The 20,122-nt window shown below is 38.6% G+C and overlaps 1 protein-coding gene across 2 annotated transcripts in view; it reads left to right on the top strand.

The window, feature by feature from the left end:
* The window catches only part of PRKN (parkin RBR E3 ubiquitin protein ligase), a 1,295,055-nt gene that overhangs the window by 484,185 nt on the left and 790,748 nt on the right, over nt 1–20,122 (top strand). For both annotated transcript variants that reach the window (XM_055312055.1, XM_055312054.1), the window contains exon 4: nt 9,863–9,984. In XM_055312055.1, coding sequence (XP_055168030.1) covers nt 9,863–9,984 — 122 coding nt within the window. The remainder of the gene's footprint in view (nt 1–9,862; nt 9,985–20,122) is intronic.

Below are 20,122 nucleotides of genomic sequence, written 5' to 3'. Positions count from 1 at the left end.
CTCAGGCTGTCCTCACAATATTGAGTTTAAGTAGACTTGCCTAATCTCTCCAGCTTCTCAATCATTTGATCAATCAACTGAATCAGTCTCTGCAATGAACTATAATATTCTAGTCTGAAGGTGGGTGTGGAGGATAGAAATAAAGCCTCTGGTTGTCTAAACCCTAACCCTAGGAGCATAAATTCTGATTTAAACACATGAAGCCACCACAGAAAATGAGGTGCTTCAGAGTGATACAGACATTGAGTTTATAGACTGGGAGAGAGGGGTCCCAATGCTGGGACATGAGCTATGAGCAGGAGTGAGATAGGTCCAAGGAGGCGACTTTCCTTGATGTGAGAAGACTTTCATGGTCCAAGGGTCCTGGGATACCTGTGAAGGATGTTTCAGCCAGCATGCTTCTAATGTGTACTTCTGGAAGCTTATGAATTTACAACAGTATCAGCCTTGGTTAAGAGAAGACAATAATTTTATCTTTTTTCCCAGCATGACCACATCACCTTACATTTCTAACTAATCTCTGTCACTAAAGAAAAGTAATTCTTCTCATATTTTAAGAAGCAGTAGAGATTTTATGAATATCAATAACCACCAAAAGCTTCCTACTCTCAGAAGCTTCCTACTCTCTCCTACTTTTCACAATCAGTGCTGAGAAGGATCAGATTTATTAACATTACATATTTTTTCTTATCATTTGGTACAGACAAAATAAGATACTTAGAACATTGGAATTTATAAGAGGATATTTAACAGTAGTAATGAAAATTGGAAATATTATGCTTAAGTGGAATATTTATACCAAACTAATTATATTGGCTCTTGTAGATGCAATAAAATGAAGAATGTGGGAATGGGGAGGGTCACGCCTGCCCTGTTATATTCTCTAATTGGAGCCATTCCACTGAGTGTTCGTTTCCTTAACAGGTTTTGCTAACACTTAGAATATTTAAAATAAGGCAATTGTAAAATTGCAGGGTTTTTTTTAATAGCAGGAAAAGTTTCACTTTTGAAAAAAAAAAGAAATCTGTTGATTTCAAGGTCAAACCATGGATTACCATCTTGTTATAACATGCAATTTTAGAATATGTGCTAAATCCTTAAAAACAGGATTTACTTTTCCTTATTTATAGTTGCTATACCTGCATATTCTTGCTGAATGCCAGTGCTATAAAACGTTAATAGAAATTTCCATGAAACCTTTAGCGCTAATTGAATGAGAGAAATGGGTTGGTAAGGCAGTTAATGATTGCTGGCAATTGTTCATAATTGCCAACCTGTGTTCAAGTGCCACTTTTTAGCAGCCACAGAATTAATCTGCTAGAGTATTTAGTAAAACCCACCATCCAAATCAAGTTTATTATGTGGTTGAGGGCCAAGTATATGCTTTGTAATCATAAAAACTTGTATTCAAATCTCTGACTACTTCTGTGGCTGTATTGGGGATGCTTTTTAACTTCTTTCGGCTGTGTTCTTCATTTATAAAATGGTGATGACCAGGCCTGTGAGCCAAAGAAGAAGCACTACTGTAAGCTAGTCTGCCATTAAAATGAAATTTTGAAATCCATTTTGAATGTTCTTGAGTACCATTTTACAAACACACACACGCGTGCGCACACACGGTTTTCACTTTCACTTTGGAAATACTTCATTTTTTTTTTTTTTTTAGTGCATTAGTCAGCTTGAAAATTTTATCCTCTAGATTGGATCCATAAAATTGTTTACTCTTTCCATTCTTATTTCTTCTATAATCTCTTGGGTAATAAGAAAAAGTGATTCATGGAAAAATATTCTAGTGAACATTAAATCAATTTAAGGACCTCCCATCATGGTTTATGTTCTATAATATTAATTGTAAAAGATATAATTGGGTTTGAAGCAATTTTAAGGAGAATTATTCACCTCAGCCATTTCTAAAAATTTAGAGTTAGATTTAAGATGGAAATACTATGTAGGGCTCAACATTTATAAAAGTAGGAAAGTAGCCACTGAGGAAGCAGGGCCCAGAGGTATACATGCCCAGAGGTATAAGTACCTGAGAGTAAACTGACTTCTGAATTTTCTGACAGCAGGTAAGGGTAGCTAAATTCTATGGAGCATCCACTATGTGTCATAGACCATGCTGTGCGCTTCACGTGTGTTATTCTTTGTTACATCCCCACAGAGCCTATGAGTTAGGAACTGCTGTCATCTCCCATTTTACATCTGGGAAAACAAGACCTGAGGGGTCAAGGGTGACGAGGCAAGGCTGCAGTCTGGACCTAGATGGGCATGTCCTGAAATATAGAGATTTTGTTCTTTTGAAACTGAACTGTCATCTGTGGTGTCAAGAAGTTATTCCATGTAAATTAGACATATGGGGTGTTCTTTCAACACTTCAAAAAAGCTGTGACTTTTTTTAGCACCCACTTTAACTATATCCTGTCAGTGTCCATTTCTGGGGGGAAAAAAGTGATTATATTTACTGGGGTTGGCTTTGAACCGGATTTATTTAAACCTAATCCTTAGGGCAGCCCCAGTGGCGCTGTGGTTTAGTGCCGCCTGCAGCCCAGGACGTGATCCTGGAGACCCTGGATCGAGTCCTATGTCAGGCTCCCTACATGAAGCCTGCTTCTCCCTCTGCCTGTGTCTCTGCCTCTCTCTCTCTCTCTTTGCATCTCTATGAATAAATAAAATCTTAAAAAAAAAAACCCTAATCCTTAAATTATGCTTTGTTCTGCAGTTTTGTCTTGCCATGGGAGATTTGGTTGTTACTTTCAAAACGAATTAGGGAAAATAAGTTGGCAACAACCACTGCCATGACAAACAGGCAACAGCATTAGCTTTAATCTGCAATTTTTGCCTCACCAGATGACATAATTGTGCAGATATGTTAATTAAAAACCCAAGCACAGAGACACTTGGATGGCTCAGTTCAGTGAAGCATCTGACTCTCGATTTTGGCTCAGGTCATGCATGATCTCAGGGTTGTGAGATCGAGTTCCGTGTCAGACTCGGCACACTGAGCTTAAAACTTGCTTAAGACTCTCTCTCTTCCTCTTCTACTGCCCCTCCCCTTCCTACTCTCTCTCCCTCTCTCCTTATCTCTCTCTCTCTCAAAAAAAAAATGAAGACACTAACACAAAAATTGAGAATTAAGTTATAACTTTTAAGACTTGAGTCTCCATAGAGTTTGGTAACCATGTTTTAAAAGTGGGTACATTGGATGGATGGTTATGTATTTAGAAGTTGTTTATAACACAGTTCTACCTTGGTTGCTCTGCAGGAGTTAGGGCTATGGCTGGTTAAAGGCATGGAATAGTGTGGATGGGTTCAGTGGGGTGTAATAACCCATTGGATAAGGGTTGAAATGAAATATGTTTCGGTGTAATCGCTGCCTCCTTTAGAGTAGTTCTACTTGTAAATTTTCAGTATTCATTTTTTTCCCCACTTAACATTCAAAGACTCAGAATTGTATTAAGTCCCATATAAATTTTTCTCAAGTATTCTCTTTTGTTTTACTTTATATTCATCATTTTTGTGACCTTAACGATTATATTAATGTAATTGATTTCAAATACGATGTGCCGATATTTTGAAGGATATGTTGTTATTTCAATAAGCGTGGCTTAGTGGAAAGATGTTCTAAATATTTTGTAATTATGGCTACAGTCTGTTTTATATGAATTTTGTTCTCACTCTACCATACCTGCTACAACTTTTATATCATTCAGTATGTAGCAGAATTTACTGACCCAGCGAATACTTACTGAATGTTTACTAAGTGCGTGGAACTGCACCAGCTCTTTGGATTATATGAAACAATATGCAGTGTGATGTACGGGGATTGTAACAATAGGAAAGATAGAACAAGTGTATGACAAACATGAGGGAGATTTTTTTCAGTGACCTATTTTAGGTCAAAGTGGACATGATCTTGATCTTTTCCACGATCCAAAGCAAAACATCACACAGAAGAGATTATTCTAAGAGTCCCCACTGGATGGATTTCATGTGGAACTGCTTTAGACCAACTCGGTATACATTATTTAGATATTATTTAAACCAGATGGGTAGTTTTGGGTCAATATAAGGAAAATTGAGAATTTCAAAGGTAGCGAGGAATGACTCAGGAGCTAGTCACATTGGATAGCACGAAAGAAGAAAATAAATAACAATAAATAACAATGCTGACCTTCAGAGATGGTGCCAATTTTGTTCTTTTGGTATATATTTTTTTGTGTGCCTGGCTCATGGGGCATATATCCCAGCAAATGTGGTCCACCTCTGGATGAAGGGCTACTGCCTAGAAATATAATAGCAAGGATTCTGAAAAATGTTGGGGGGAGAGGATTCACTATGGCCTAGCCCTCTGTCACAGGGTCAGGGCCACAGGTTCAGAAATTCTGACCATGGGTCTCTTCCATAGTGGGCTTGTAGTTGTCAAACAGGATGGAAGGTACCTCCTAAGTGACAAGAGGAAGAGGTAAACTGAGGGAATCTGGCAGATTATAGCTGAAAAATGAAGCTAATGGTGCAGACATTTCCCCTGTGTTTAAGAAATAAGAACAAGGCTATGGGAGGAAGAAGGCCAGAGCTGGAAATATTAAGTGCGAGGCTGGGCACTGTGGAAGGAGTCAGCGGAAGGCTGGGAAGGATGCCTCCAGCCAGAGACTCCACCTCATTAGATGCTGGTTCTGTAGTGTTGGGGCAAGTCAAGTGTTTAAAGGTGACAAATCTAAGCTGGATCTTTTCCTATTCTTAGATGTAATTATTTGAGATATCTTATCCTAAAGGGGGAATCAAAGGAAGAATTATTTAAAAAAAAAATTTATTTATTTATTTATTTATTTATTTATTTATTCATTCATTCATTCATGAGAGACACAGAGAGAAAGAGAGAGGCAGAGATATAGGCAGAGGGAGAAGCAGGCTCCACGCAGGGAGCCTGATGTGGAACTTGATCCCAGGTCTCCAGGATCATACCCTGGGATGAAGGCGGCACTAAACCGCTGAGCCACCCAGGCTGCCCCAAAGGAAGAATTCTTAGGGGATGTGCCATTTCAGCCAGAATTTGAAAGTATGGGTCAGAGATGCTGATGGCTGTGAAGATGCAGCAATTACTGTCCAGTCGCACATCAAGACTTTTTCCACCTGGTGTAGGGCATGGGCACGTGCAAGGAAGAAATGAGAGGGAAGCTCTGTTCGGCTTCTAATGCAGCAAGTCCCCAAGTCCTACCTCATGGTGATTCAAGCTCAAACTGTCCCCTGTTCCCTTCTCACCAGCCAACACTAATATGTTTCCATATTAGTCCACTTAACCGCAAGCTTCTGTACTTGTCAGTGTGACAGAAGAATCTCCTGCGTATTGTTTCTGCAGTCTTGAGAGGGAGAGAATGAAGGGAGCAGACACAACATTGTTATTTACTCTCCTCTTCTGTGCTAATGGGATGAGTCCCTCCGTGATTCCTCCCGGCCTTTGAAATTCTAGGTTAAGTGCATGGTGGCTACCATATGGGAGTCAGCTGGAGAATATTTCAATGGTCACAGAAGGTTCTCTTGTTCTATTTAATATTTTAATATGATCATATATGATAAATATATTAGTAAATCAATCATAGGCCTGTGATTTTATAGTACATTGACAGTAAACATTATTTTGCTGTGCTTTAAAAATGGTGACTCTCACTCTTTCCTCCACAATAAACAAATTATCCAAGCAATTAAACTCTCGATTCTCTGTGGTTATTCTTAGTGGTGAAAACTTCTGAGGTCAAAGAAAAGTTTTCATGAGAATCAGAAGGAGTTTTCTTAAGTATTCATCAGTCTTATTAAAATAACTGCATTAGGCCATAAACCCATCATCTGAAATGCATTTTAAAAATGGAAACTATGCACATTATGCCAGTTTCTTAGAAAGCCAAGGCAAATAATACATATCCTTATTTGTTTTTAAAGATTTATTTATTTTTTTGAGAGTGAGAAAATGTACCTGCATGTGTGTGAATGGGGGGAGGGGCAAAGGAAGAGGGAGAGAGACTCTCAAGCAGACTCCCTGCTGAGTGCAGAGCCCAACGTGGGGCTCTATTCCAGGACCCTGGGATCACAACCTGAGCTAAAACTAAGAGCTGGATGCTCAGCCATTGAGTCACCTGGGCACCCCAATATATGTCCTTTTTAAAAGGGACTTTATTTTGTATGTTGTGAATATTATTAGTGATTTCTGCAATTTCTCAGATCAAGTAGGAAGAACAAGGAAAGAATGGAGAATTGACTAAGGATTATGTTAACTGACAAAGTGAGAGAAAAACTAAAGATAATGATAAAAGCACAATGGTAAGGAAACCTTAGGGGCTCTTTAAATGAACACAGTGACTCACACTTTGAAGAGCCCTGAACACTAGCTGTGCTTTTAACTTCTGTCCAGAAAAAAAAAAAAAAAAAAAGGACTTCTATGTGAAAGGAATATGCTTTGCTTTGTAGAATCATTACATTAATAGACTAAGCCTCCTGGCTTATGATTAAAAAATAATAATAAATAACACAAAAAATGTGATAGCTGTGGTGGATGGAAGAACTTAATTGTCAGCAGGCTGTTTAGAAGCAGCTGATTAAAGTTGAGTTTAGAAACATGAGCAGTTTCGCATGCTGTACATACAGCCTTTTACGGTGAGTTGAATCCTTCCTCCAGATTTTTTTTTTCAAAATTTTTTCCTGAGAAACAGTTTCACAAAATGCTCCACAAAAGGAAAACTCCTGAGGTCAGCTAAAGTCTGGGATGTGCTGTGCTCTAGACTTCCCTCACAGAGTCACAGTGCTCTGAATATCCCACAGGGAAAGGGCTTGACTTGGCTTAATTTTGGCCTTATTGAAAATGATTTGGCTGAGGAATCCCAGGGATTTTGGCTTGACACCTTCTCACAGCTTGCAATCCATGGTAGTGTTCTATAGGATGTACTGAAAATATACTTATTAACCTCTGAACAGAACTACTGACATAACCGAATCACTCAAAGAGCTCTATGGTTTTATAGGAAAAAGTCCATCATATTTTTAGAATGTTTTGAAGGGATCCAGGGATGAGTAGCATGATGTCTGTAACTTAATTATAAATGTTTCATCCAGAAATATGTATGGGTGGTATATGTGTACATATGTTTATGTACACACACACACACAGGGAGCGCACTCAAAATATGGCAAAATGTTCACAACTGGTCAACTACAGTGAAGGATATAATGCGTAATACGTTTGAAGTATTTCTCTAGTTTTGAAAACCCATTCTATAAAAGAGGGATGTATTATAAACACAAACACAAGCTGCATCGATTATTTTGGGCAGTGAAGGGATCACCATATGGAAGAGTTGATTAGGCGAGAAGGAGGATTGTAAGATCCAGGCAGAAGTAGAAAGGGAAGGAGATTCACATTTTTGACCTGCAGTGATACAGCTGGAGCATCCTTCACATTGCCTTGCCATTCCTATAGGACTACGGCTCCATATTCAAAACTCTGTACCTCAGACCCTCAGTCAGGCCAATGAGAACATTGCCCAGAAAAGATCTCAGCATGGTGTTCATTCTTATTCCTGTCCTGTGCACTCCAGACCTCAACATGACACAGAGAAGTTTGCCAACTTTAAATAGTGTGATGAGGCCAAATTAGTGAGGAAGCCATCCTGAAAAGGGGGTCTCAGGATTGACCGGAAAGCCCAGACTTCTTGACCAAGTAAAGCCAACAGCGTGAAATGTGCCGTAGCCAGGATTGGCCCGACCTTGATCTTCCTTAGACTGGCTATTAATCCCCAGCTTGCAGCTGGCTCTGGGAGGCACCGTGTAATAGATTGCATGTCATCTTGTATGCTTCTAGGGCGCAGACGTGGGCATGCAGTATTTTCTGACTAACTTCTCAAGGACTTTGGTGAAGGTTGTAGCACACAGAGTGGAAGAGTTCCCCAGTCTCTGGATTGCGCCTGGCTACATCATTTGCTGAAACAATATTGCAAACATTGCTCTTGCCCTAAGGGAGAGAGAGGAGTCATTTAGCTTCCTGCAGTTTCATAGATGCATCATTTACTATTGTAAAGCTGCTGCTAATATGCTCTTTCAACAATGCTAGTGTCTTCGCCACCCTGGCTCCCCCTCATAAGCCTCTCTTTTCCCCATTCCTGTTTCTCCTCCTTTTTCTTCTTCTTCTTCTTTTTCTTCTTCTGCTTTTTTTATTTAACCTTTACAGCAGGTTATGAAAATTGTGACATTGATTTGTTCCTATTTCTGAACAAGGTTGTAACCGTAAGGGTTCCTGCATCCTTCACTACACTCCTCTTGCTACATGGTAAAATCGTCAGTCCTTGTAGTGTTCTAATACTCTGCCAGTTGTTATGATATTTCTATCAATTTAATATATGGTTCTATCCAATAACATTTGTGATATATATAAAACCTGAGGAATATTTCTTATGTAATTATCATATGTGCTAGTAACAATGTGATATTTATAGACTTGAATATTTTGCCCATTAAAGGCACCAAAGCTACAAAGAAGCATCAGAAAAACATAGTTTATCAGTACAGACCTATGTTTATATTTTATCTTCCCTTCACACTGGAGGCTAAATATTAATCTCTGGAGAGTAATAATTATATATTAACAAACATTGAAATAAAATTTGACATTTTTATTGTACTTTACATTTTACAAAGTATTGTCACTTAAAATAATAGTAAAGATTGCTGAACAAAGGACAATTCCAAGATGCCTTCAAAGGCTTTTTAAAAAATAAATTAGTAAGAAAGAAATGGGGCTGCATGGAGACTTTAGGATCTCTTCTTGTTTCTCATTGTTTTGTACTAGCTGTTTTTAATAAGCAGTATGTGTTTGGGAGGCTGAAGGTTTTCACTCTTTCATAAAGATAAAATATCCTTTATTACTTGTAGATGATCTTAATGATAATAGCAAAATCATAAGCAAAATTCACATGCCATGGAATTTTATGTAACCCCACACACAACAGGAAATAAGGTGTAAGGATTAAAAGAATTACTAACATTATACCTTTAAAAAGGCAGTTATTTCATTAGTGAGTGCCTCTAAATAAAGTGAGCTCTTTGTAGAAATGGCAGTGGGACACTGCTCTGAAAGGTCCCCCCGATGTACAGAGTAGCACTATTTCTGCTTGCTGACATTTGAGAGAAGTGATCAGAGATATTTTAATTATTGATTTTCTTTTTTTGCCCAGCTTTTATTCTTGTATCGTTCAAATGACATTTGTATAGGGAGAAAGCACTAGTGAAACACAAAGCACCCATTTCTGCACACTGCTGCTAGGCAGTGTCTCAGGACTGTTTAAGCCCCTCAGGACTCTTGTCTTACTTCAAGTGTAACTCTGTGTTGGAAAGTCTTCACTGGAAAGCCAGCAAACTGTGATCATCCCAGACATATCAAGAGAAATGGGCTGGTATGTCCCTATAAATAAGATTTTAAGAGGAAAAATCTAGAGCTTTCAAAACTGTGTAAAGAAGCATGAAATAGAATTCAGGAGAAGTGGTCTTTAAATTTCCTGCACTTTCTATCCTTTTTAAAAACATCAGTAACACAGAATGCATTTAACTTCCCTGCGTTGCAAATACACTTGGCCAGCTCTCCTGGCAGCAGGTCGCTTACTTTGCTGAGTAAAGTCAGTGAGGCTGTTGGCAAGAAGAAGAAAAGATTTTCACTCTTGAGCATAAAACTAGATTTTCTAAATTAAATTGTTGTATCCTTGTGGGAACCTTTATCCCACTAATGTTTCAGAATGCTCCTGGGGAGTTCATTTGAAAATTCGTCTCAATTTGGATTCAATGTTGATTGGCTATTTCTCTGCTTTTTTTTTTTCTTTCCACCCAGCCGGTAGACGAACCTACAACAGCTTTTATGTTTACTGCAAAGGCCCCTGTCAAAGAATACAGCCAGGAAAACTGAGGGTGCAGTGCAGCACCTGCCAGCAGGCAACGCTCACCTTGGCCCAGGTAAGGAGCTACGGCTTTGGCAGAAAGTGCCCAGAAAAAATGAGTGTGTGTTTCCAGAGCTGCCTTTTGAGGTTTCTAATCAGATGAGACCCATGACTGAAATAAAAGGCATTCTTCTAGGTGGTTGTAATGGTTAATGGTATCTAAAGTTTCATTTAAAAGTACATGACTCTGTGCTGAGCCATCATCTTTATGTGTGTAGCCTAGGCCTTCTGGAAGGAAGCAGAGAGAGTGCGTTTATGACAACAAGAGGTTATGCTTTGGTAGGGTTATCTTTAAAAGATGCCAGGAAGGAGCTTCCTAAGACTTTGGAAATGTTTCACGTCCTGATCAGTGTTACCATAATGTGATTGTATACAACTGTCAAAATCCACTGGACTGTTCGCTGAAGATGGATGCAATCAAGGTTACTACATGTAAGTTACACCTCAGTAAAGGAGTGAAAAGAAAAGTTGTGGATCAACTACAGTATGCGTGTGAAACCGAGGTCAGCAAGCTACCATCTGCTGTGCTCTCCGCTTATGTTGTACAGTTCACAAACTAAGAATGTTTTTACATTTTTAATTGGCTGGGAAATATCAAAAGAATAATGCTGTGTGGCCCATGAGTGCTCTATAAAGTTTATTCGAGTCTCCATGATAAAGCTATATCAGAAAGCAGTACCTTCTCCTTACCTATTGCCTGTTCCTCTTCTGTGCCCAGGGCAGGTTGAGTAGTTGCCACACCTACCAGATGCCCTGCAGAGCCTGACATAATCTACCTCTGGTCCCTTTGAGAAAATGTCATGAACCCATGATACAAAACATGCATACTGCTAGGCTATGGCTTCCCCGTGATGGTTGTGCAGGATTTGGCTAAAGTTGATGTGGATGTGAATGTGCAAGTGAGGAGGGTGTTCTGGTTGGTGCAATCAAGGGTCAAAGGTCAAGGGTAAAGGGTTTTTGGGTGATCTGGGGCGAAGTGGGGACAAGGACCCCCTCCCCACACCAGGCCCCTATTATGGCTACATTTAGATTTTTTATTCCAGAGGTGATGGGGAGCCAAGACAAAATGTTAAAAATAAAGGTGATCTATAAAATGACATTTTAGAACATTTATTAGTGCTGTAACAGTCTGTCATTGGGACTGAAGTTGGTGACAGATTGAGGGCAAAGAGGTTAATTAATAGACTCTTCATATGGTTCATGCGGGAGGAACCACAGGCCTGGGTCGGGGCGGTGGCCCGTGGAAAGGGTATAATGGAACAGCAGAGAAGAACATAAAGGATACACCCAACAAAGGAAAAATTATGGATCCCTGCCTCAAGCCTGGGGAAGATAGCTGAATTACTCAAAAATGCAATTCAGTATTTCATTATGCTATAATCACTCTGCTACACAGGTGAATTCTGTGACTCCACTCAGGGAGATAAATCCATAAGTGATAGTTTGTTCTCATCCATTGGACCAGACCTTTCTCTGGAGGTGTCACTGGACAGTGCTTCTGTCTAGGAAATGTGCTCTCTTAGGAGCTGGAAGTTTCTCTTCCAGCAGAATCTCTCCTCTGCCATGAGCATTTTCCAACACAATAAGCAGCCTTTTCTGCCTTTCTGGTCTATGCTCCAGCCTTGACTGCCTCAGATGGTGGATGTGACCTATTTATCCTAACTTCCAATTGTTCTTAAGTAAAAAAAGCAAGAACAAATTATTATTGAACACTAAGCTTAATTATTTTCATGCATTATCTAATTTATTTCATGACACTCTAAATACTGTCGGTAACCTTATTTTAGATTTAGGCTTAAAAAGATTAAGGAAACAGGGACCTATGAGACTAGGAGTTTGAATTGGGCTGTATGATCTATCCCTTTGCAGTCTCCTCATTTTTACCACACAGGTATGTTTACACTAAGTATCATATGCTCAAATATCCCCGATGATCAAACAGGTGATTTAAGACTTAGATCAGAAGTATGATGTGGCAGTAGGGTGAGGATCATGGTGGGGGGAGAGACCGAGGCCCATGCCATTGTTAGCAAATATGTATGTCTTAGGGGGTATGTTTAATGTGGCCAATCTTTTATTTAATTAAAAGAAACCATAAATGTGGATTTTTATGTGAAATTTTTCATTTAAAAATGTGCTCCATAGAGGGAAAAAAGAGAAAACAAAAAGGGAAAATCAATCTGCAGCATCTGTCGAAATTCACAAAGGAAAGTCATAGCATACGGGTTAAATAGTGCATTGGTGTTAGGTGCTTAGAGATCTTGGTATGCAGTAAGCACTTAATTCAAGTGAGTAATTGCTGAGAGACTCTATGGTGAGAACTGAAGATGGCCCTCCAGACTCTTCATACTGCATGGGTTCGGATTCCATGGTCATTATTTCCCACCTGTGTAGCTCGGGGACATCTGTTACATTACCTGGGATATGGTATCTACTTCTTATTTCTTGTGAAGATTAGTTCATATATGTAGAGTATTTAGAACAGTAGCTGGAGGGGCATATGGGTGGCTTCGTTGGTAAAGTGTCTGCCTTCAGCTCAGGTCCTGATCCCAGGCCTCGGTGTGGGGCTCCCTTCTCAATGGGAGTCTGCTTCTCCCTCTCCCTCTGCCCCACTTGTGTTCTATCACTATCTCTCTTTCAAATAAATAAAAGAAAATCTTTAAAAAAGAACAGTAGCTGAAAAAAAAAAAAACAGTAGCTGGAACATAAATAATTAGAAATCGTAAATGCTTTCTTATTATTATTTTTAATTATTATTCATGAATATTCGACACACACACACACACACACACACGTTTAGGTACTTCACCATGAAATCAATCCAGACTTTGGCTAACTCCTTTCAAAGAAGTGAAAGCATCTCCCCTCCCAGCCTGTTCTTTAGGAGGCCCCCCCTACCTGTCCACCTGGACCAGCATGTCCTTGGAGGGATGCTCTCATCCACCCAATGGTCCAGCCTCTGCCCCATCTAAGGGTTCACTGCCATGACCACCTCAGACTTTGTCAGTTCCTAGAACTGCTCCACATTTGATTATTAAATTCGGACTCTTATCTCCCTACATTATTTTTGCTCTGTACATTGTTAACTCTTCTCTGATGTTCTTCTAGAGCCATCTGGCCTTTTCTTTCATCATTTTCTTCCTTGACAGGCTCTAACTTCACCTACATTATTTCAGATATCATTACATTTCTGTTCCACATTCTATGCCATTGTCCATTTGTCTATATTCCAAGTGTGGGTAAGCCTCTTATATCAGATAACTTGCCGGTTTGGATACCTACTGTATTTTCAACACTTCGCTGAGTACCTTGCTCACAGTGGGACTCAAAGCTAATCATGCTAAGTGAATGGCATCTGCCCTTGAACTCTTACACACTGATTCAATAGACCCACATACTTTAGAAATTACATTTGGCATTTTGTAATCACATTAATCATAGAAATTATGATTGTTTTGCTACCATTTATTGATTTCCTTCCTTACATTTAAATTCTAGCACTCGTAATTTTCTCTAATTTTCATGACAGACCTGCAAAGTAGATATTATTATCTGTTGTTTTTAAGAAAGAGATTCCACAAACTTAAATTATCAGCCCAAAGTCCCACAGTTAACAAACGCTGGTGCCAGGGTTGAAAAGTCTTCTGTGTTTCTTTAAAAGCCCTGCCTTTTCTAAGATAGATTGCTTGCTCTACAAATCCAGTAGTCAGTATCCTATTACCCAACTACTTCCCTACACTTAAACTATCATTCAAAAATATTCTTGGAGGGGGGAAGAAAAACTACTTAAAGATTTAAGGAGAATGGAAAAGAGGATTTAAAGGTTACTTATTTAGTCTGAAATTTTATTTTATCATTTTTATTTTTTTAATCTGAAATTTTAATCTAGTTACTAGATACCACATAACTGCCACCCAGTAAATGAGAAAAACAGGCACTTTGATATTTTATTAATAACAAACATCCGCACTCAATAGTACCTTCAGATAGCAGCTCTGTGGAGCAGCTGAGTCATCACGCCGGTCTTTAAGCCAAGGCTCAGCAGTGGGTGGGTGGGGCAGGAGCTGAACTTTGCCAAGAGGAAGGATTTCTAGGTAGAGAATAGACAACTCTTAGGTTTCACTTTTTCAAACTTTATAAAGATCTACAACTGACAGAATTTTCTCTGGTCAAGAAAAACAATGAAAGAAAGAATGGACTTTGGCTGACAAGTGATAGCGGAGCAGGATGTGTTTTATAGGAGCTTTCGCAAGGAGCTTTTTATACGCAAATTTTATTTTTTCTGGTCTGAAAAAAATCAGTCTACAATTGGCACTTTGCCTTTCATGAGCCTTAATAGTAAACTCCTAATTATTTGTCGTGGTTGTGGGAGACTTACTTATAATGCCAACATTTCCTCAACACTATTTAAATTTTGTGTGTGAGATAATGAGCTGCCTCTTGTACATAATGCTCTAAGGTTTAATGGTTTACATGTTTCACATTTAATATGATGCTTCTAATGAATTGGTAAGGAAGACCAGACGGCATTTCTGTCACATTGTTGGGATAGGGAAACTATGTCCGGAAGTTTTGGTCTGACCTTGCAGGTAAATTGAAAATCAGCTGGAACACCAGGTTTCCTTCTGAATTTAAATCAAATTACCTTCTTTATTTCATGGCGACCTTGACCAGGATTTCCACCAGCCCAAATAACCCATAGAAACATGAGTTCTCACTGGAAAATAGTGAGCAGCAGCTGATTGGAAAAACATGGCAAACCTCCAATTTTCATTTGTCTCTTCAAAGATTGTCCACTCAGGTACACACAGAAATGACACAGGGTTGAGCGTAAAAGGGAGGTTGCTTTGTACTTGCATATACATTTCTGATTATGTGCTTAAACAATAAAATGGCTAACCCAAAATAACCCATGTCATCACTGTCTCCCTCATTAGTGTGGAAAGGCAAATGATGAGCAAGTCATAGCCTCAGAGACCATCTTTTTTCCTTTAATACAAAAATAATGTGGACAGAAAAAGTAAAGTTTTCCAAGATATGTAGGAAATATGCAGCTTTTAGAAATAACAGGAAACTAAACTTAAACTGGAAAAAGAAACAGCACCAAGAAAGCTTAAAGATGCTTGTTCCACCTCCCTGCCCCTGGGACACTGCCAAACTCAAAGTTTCGGGGTCAGCAGGGTGTGGTCTTTCTGGTCTGTCCTACTGTGGAACTGTAAGCCTGGTGGTGAGGAGTGAGCCTTCTGGCAAGGAAACAAGGTACACAGTCAGGTGCAGCTCTTAGTTGAAGCTGTCACAGATTTCTCAGGACCAATTCATAAGATTGCAACTGTGCAACTTGTTAAACATTGTGCCTGGGCTGATGAAGTTTAGTTAGAATATGATGGTAATGGTGAGGAGGCTGTCCACGGGGGTCATGCTGGGATGGCTTCTCTTCCTCAGCCCAGCAGGCTCTTGCTTCCCAAGACCTAAAAGAGTGCCCTCTCCTGGTCCCTTCCTCCCCGCCGCCCACCACCACAGTTCATATGTGGTCTAGCCATTGCCCACATTCTAGGTGGACTCAACTTCCTGAGGACAACACAACTTCTAGGCTAGGGAGAAAGGGACTAGCTTTTTGAATAGAACACAGGCTTAAAATACAGTAAGAATGCTTATGAATAAGACAATTGATCAACTGCAAATAATCAGAAGCTAGAATGGATACAGGATTGAGGGGAGAGAACACACAGCAGAGCACATTCTGTAGAGCCGTATCGGACTTGGAACTGTCTGGGAGCAGAGAGCTGGAGAGCATGGCTTCCTCCACTCCCTTTCCCAAAAGCTGCTCTGGATTTGGATTCTGTAGCTGTGGGACTTTGGGGTAAGTTACTTAAATTCTTTGTCTCTGTTTTCTTGTCACAAAATGGAAGTAAACAATGTCATTAAAGTTATGGTGGATTAAATGATTTAACTCTCTCAAGTACTTAGCGCAGAGAGAAAAATTAAGTACCTCGCAAGGAGGCACATAGTAAACACTCAGAGACTGTTGTTCTTACTGTGGTTTGTTAGGTGAAGACTTTTCTGCCAAAAAAAGCATCAGAACAACTGCTGAACTCCCATCATAAACCTCCAGGACTCTTTAGTTCTGGTGAAGGTTACAAATTGTTAATCTCTCCAGCATAAACTGGAGGTAACCTGAGTTATCCACCATTAACATCTTTTTGTTTGCACTCAGTTTATTAGTTTTCAAATGAAGCAGAAGCCAGGAGATTACTGCAGCCAAGAACTCCAGGAGATTTTTTTTTTCTCCTACAATCACTATAATTACTTTATCTCAAAAAGAACTTTATCTTTGCCACTCTAATGAGATACTCTGCCATGAAATAGCATTAAAGCTAAAAGGTTTCTGATGAGAAATGGGGCAATAAATAGAGTAAGATGTAAAATGCCTGGCATGATGGATTTTATTTAAAATTGGTTTATAGATTAGGAACAATTTATGTGAGGAAATTTATTAAGAAATATTGTCTAAATGTATAATCATTCCTAAACTTAATATTTGTTACAGATTAATTGTTAGGAAGGAGTCTACTTGCTTCTCTTAATATCAAAAGCTGTGCAATAAAGCCTTGAAATACATCTAAGCTTATTTAGGAATTATTTATTCAATTATTAGGCATTTCTGAGCTTATAGGGTTTAATGAAAGAGTCATTGCAAATTATTTTGTCATTTAAATATATGTATGTATATTATTTTTTAAAGCCCATTTTGGATGTCTAAAATGTGTAACCTGGCCCTGAAGTCTTTTTTGATTTGTGTTACAATCCCAGGCCTAAAGAAGCGAGTTTTTGTAAGGATTTATCTCACAACAAGGATTTAGGATTGAGAGGGAGCAGAACACAAGTCTTGTTCCTTACAGATGCTGAGGCACCGTCGTGTTTATTTCTGTCCCTTTCCTGCCATTAGTTCTGCCCTGAGATTTCTCTTGACCATAGGGACTCTCCTCCCTCCATCTTTCTGAAGCCTACCTTCTTTGTGTTGTATTCTCTTTGGTCCTCCCTGCACACTCTAGCCCTCTCAGCCACACACGAATGATGCCCTCACACTGATCAAGTGTCCCATGAAGAGTAACTGACAAAAGATTGAGAGATTAAAAGATTTTCCTCTTTTTCTGTTCTCCCAAACCAATACCTGGAAAAGAGCCAGCCTAAGGTAAAAATAAACAAATAATAATAATAAACCAAACCTCAAAGTATTACCATAAAGAATTTTAAGTTTTAATGATTTATTTTTTATTAAAACATTATTTTTGATAGTATACAAATATATTGAACACTGTAAATTCTAAATGTAAAATCTACTTAAATTGGGTTGATCCAAATCACTTTGAGAGATCAATGTCAGCTGATATAACAGACTTAAAATTGTAAGTGAATGCTACTAGTTTCATTCTCCTAAGATCTGTAGTAGTTTTGGAAAATCGATGCCTAGTATTCAAGCTTATAAATACTACTCATGACCAACATTTGTCTCCACTGACTACTGATTAATTTCCTAACCTATGTTACTGATTTTACCAAATTTACTAATTTACCAAAAAATTATAGGAAAAAATATCGTTCTGGAACATTCTTTTGGAATTTTTATTTGTATTGTGATTACACTATTCATTTGATTATCTTAAACATTCAGTGATATATTTTCTTAGCAGACTTTAAGAAATACTCAGTTGATTGAAAGCTAAAGATCATAGGTGAATTCATCTTACGAAGTTTTTCTTCTTGAACATATTCATGCATATATTCTTAGGAATATACACAAAACCATAACATTTCGTTTAAGAACTTTTGGATTATACTGATTTCTTTCTAATATTTATTTTAGTTATTTTGTTTTTATCCCAGAGTTATTCAATGTTTTCCCACCAGTTTCTCTATTAAATATTCACCAATTTCCCCCAGATTTCTTTTAACCAATTATAAAGTCTGCAGCGTCTTATATTGAATTGAACTGTTGTAATGGCTTTCAAAGGCATCTCCAGTCTGAGCTGAACAACTTTATATTCCTACAAGCATGTGAGATGTAAAATTTGTTCACACACCAGCTATTTCCTGCTGCAGCTGGAGGCCATTGAGGCAAATCGCCGGAAAGAGGACATTGAGCACACAGCACTCTGAGGGCAGGGGAGGGATCTGAAGAGCTAGGGAAACAAACCATAAGAGACTGTTAATGATAGAAAACAAACTTAATGATAGGGGTTGATGGACCGAGGTGACTGGGGGATGGGCTAGATGGCTGATGGGGATTAAGGAGGGCACTTGTGATGAGCACTGGAAGTATGATGAATCTCTAAATTCTACTCCTGAAGCCAGCATTGCACTGTATGTTAACTAACTGGAGTTTAACTATTTTTCTTTTTAAATGAAGAGCTCAGAGCATGGAAGACCAAGCTACACATCTTATAAATAATGAAATAAATTATTATATTAGGTAAATTGGCTTTTTTGCTTATTTGGTAAATCAGTTTTGGTGAATTGATTTTCAGCTGACTTCCCTAGAAGCCCCTCCTACAAATGCCACAGAATGTACAGAAATAGAACACAGTAGTTTTATTTGTTTGAAGTTAAAAACTTTCATAAAAGTTCTGGGTCTTCTTAATGGCTCTCAGTGACTCTTCCAGTGTTTCATTTGGAGTTCTAGTGGGAAAAGAGCCATAGACAAGAGAAGAGGAGAGTGAAGGGAACAGAATGGCCTTTTGGACTTGGCCTGAGCCTCATGATTCAGAGAATGAGAGCAGAGAGTCATTTTTTATCAGAGTCTGTGAGAACCTGGGCAAAAGTCAGAGCTAGGAACATTCCAAGCTATGGAGAAGGGAACCCAGCATCTCTTGGGGACCACAGAGATCTTGGGCAAGGCTGCCAGAGTAGCACACGGATATTCAGGGATTCAACTACATTTGATTTCGGATAAACAATGAATACTCTTGTAAGACAAGTATGTTCCAGATCCTGCATGGAACATAACTACACTACATATATATATTTTTTTTATCTGGAATTCAAATTCTCATCTATACTTCATCTGAAAACACAAGTTCTGGGATCATGTCTTCCCTCTTTGCTGGGATATCCATATAACCAACACTTAATGCTGACACCAGGGAGGCCCTCAGTGGGCTTTTGATCAAGCTGCATAGGTAAGCAGGAGCTGGAGCAGGAGTTAACAGCAAGACCAACAAACAGAACAGCTGGAGCTGACAGACTCAGCAGTGGTCCTGTGTGGGGAACAGTCACTGGCAGGGGTGGGAGAAGTCTAGAAATAACAGGATCCCTGAGGAATAATCCCAACATCCGTGTGTGAGAGTAATCAGCCAGCAGCCATCTGAGCCACACTCATACTTTACTGGATGCAAGTGTTTGTTTCTGGAGGACTGCTGATAATTCTTAGTAAACCAAAGGGAACTTCTCATTAGAAATATAAACACACAAAAACAATAAATGTGTTTTTGTGGAATGGAAAAAGATTCATTTTTTCCTATATTACATCAATGTGAATATTTAATAGTTTCTAAACAAAAAGTAGAAATACAGTTATCTATTGAAATAAATAAAATGTCAAACACACATATAAAATTGTATGTGAAATAAGTCAAGTGTTATATGTAAATGTAAATTTATTTATGAAATAAGTGAAATGTTCTCCAGCTGAGGTATAGGCAACTTTAGCCATCTATTTACTATGGTCCATTATTTCAATCACAGAAATTCTTACTTTGAGAGCTTTTGTCTTAGGCTAATATTTCAGCACTACAGTTTTGTTTGGTGATTTGTTATTAGCTGAAGTGATTTCAGTAAATTGAAGCCTGCATAAACGTTGGTCAGTTTTGGTAATTCACTGACATTTTAATCTGGCTAATAATTTGCATTTGGAATTTAGTGGAGAAAGTTTTTCACAGCTTCTTTATTTAGGGACTTTGTATTAGTAAATGACTTTTTTTTTTAAATCATAGATTTACTTACACCTTTTTAAGAAAAAGAATGAGAAAAGAGAAAGTAATCTTACAAATGCATGTTCCCAGAGCAGATGAGTACTTACAGGCAGTTATCCTGCATCAAGCTATAAATTGTGTCTGACCATAGCTGCCAGGATACTCAGCCATGCTCCTGAACCACGA

The sequence above is a fragment of the Nyctereutes procyonoides genome, unplaced genomic scaffold, assembly GCF_905146905.1.
Source record: "Nyctereutes procyonoides isolate TBG_1078 unplaced genomic scaffold, NYPRO_anot_genome, whole genome shotgun sequence".
Lineage (NCBI taxonomy): Eukaryota > Metazoa > Chordata > Mammalia > Carnivora > Canidae > Nyctereutes > Nyctereutes procyonoides.
The sequence above is the reverse complement of the archived record's forward strand: the minus strand, read 5'-3'. Positions and strand labels throughout refer to the sequence as shown.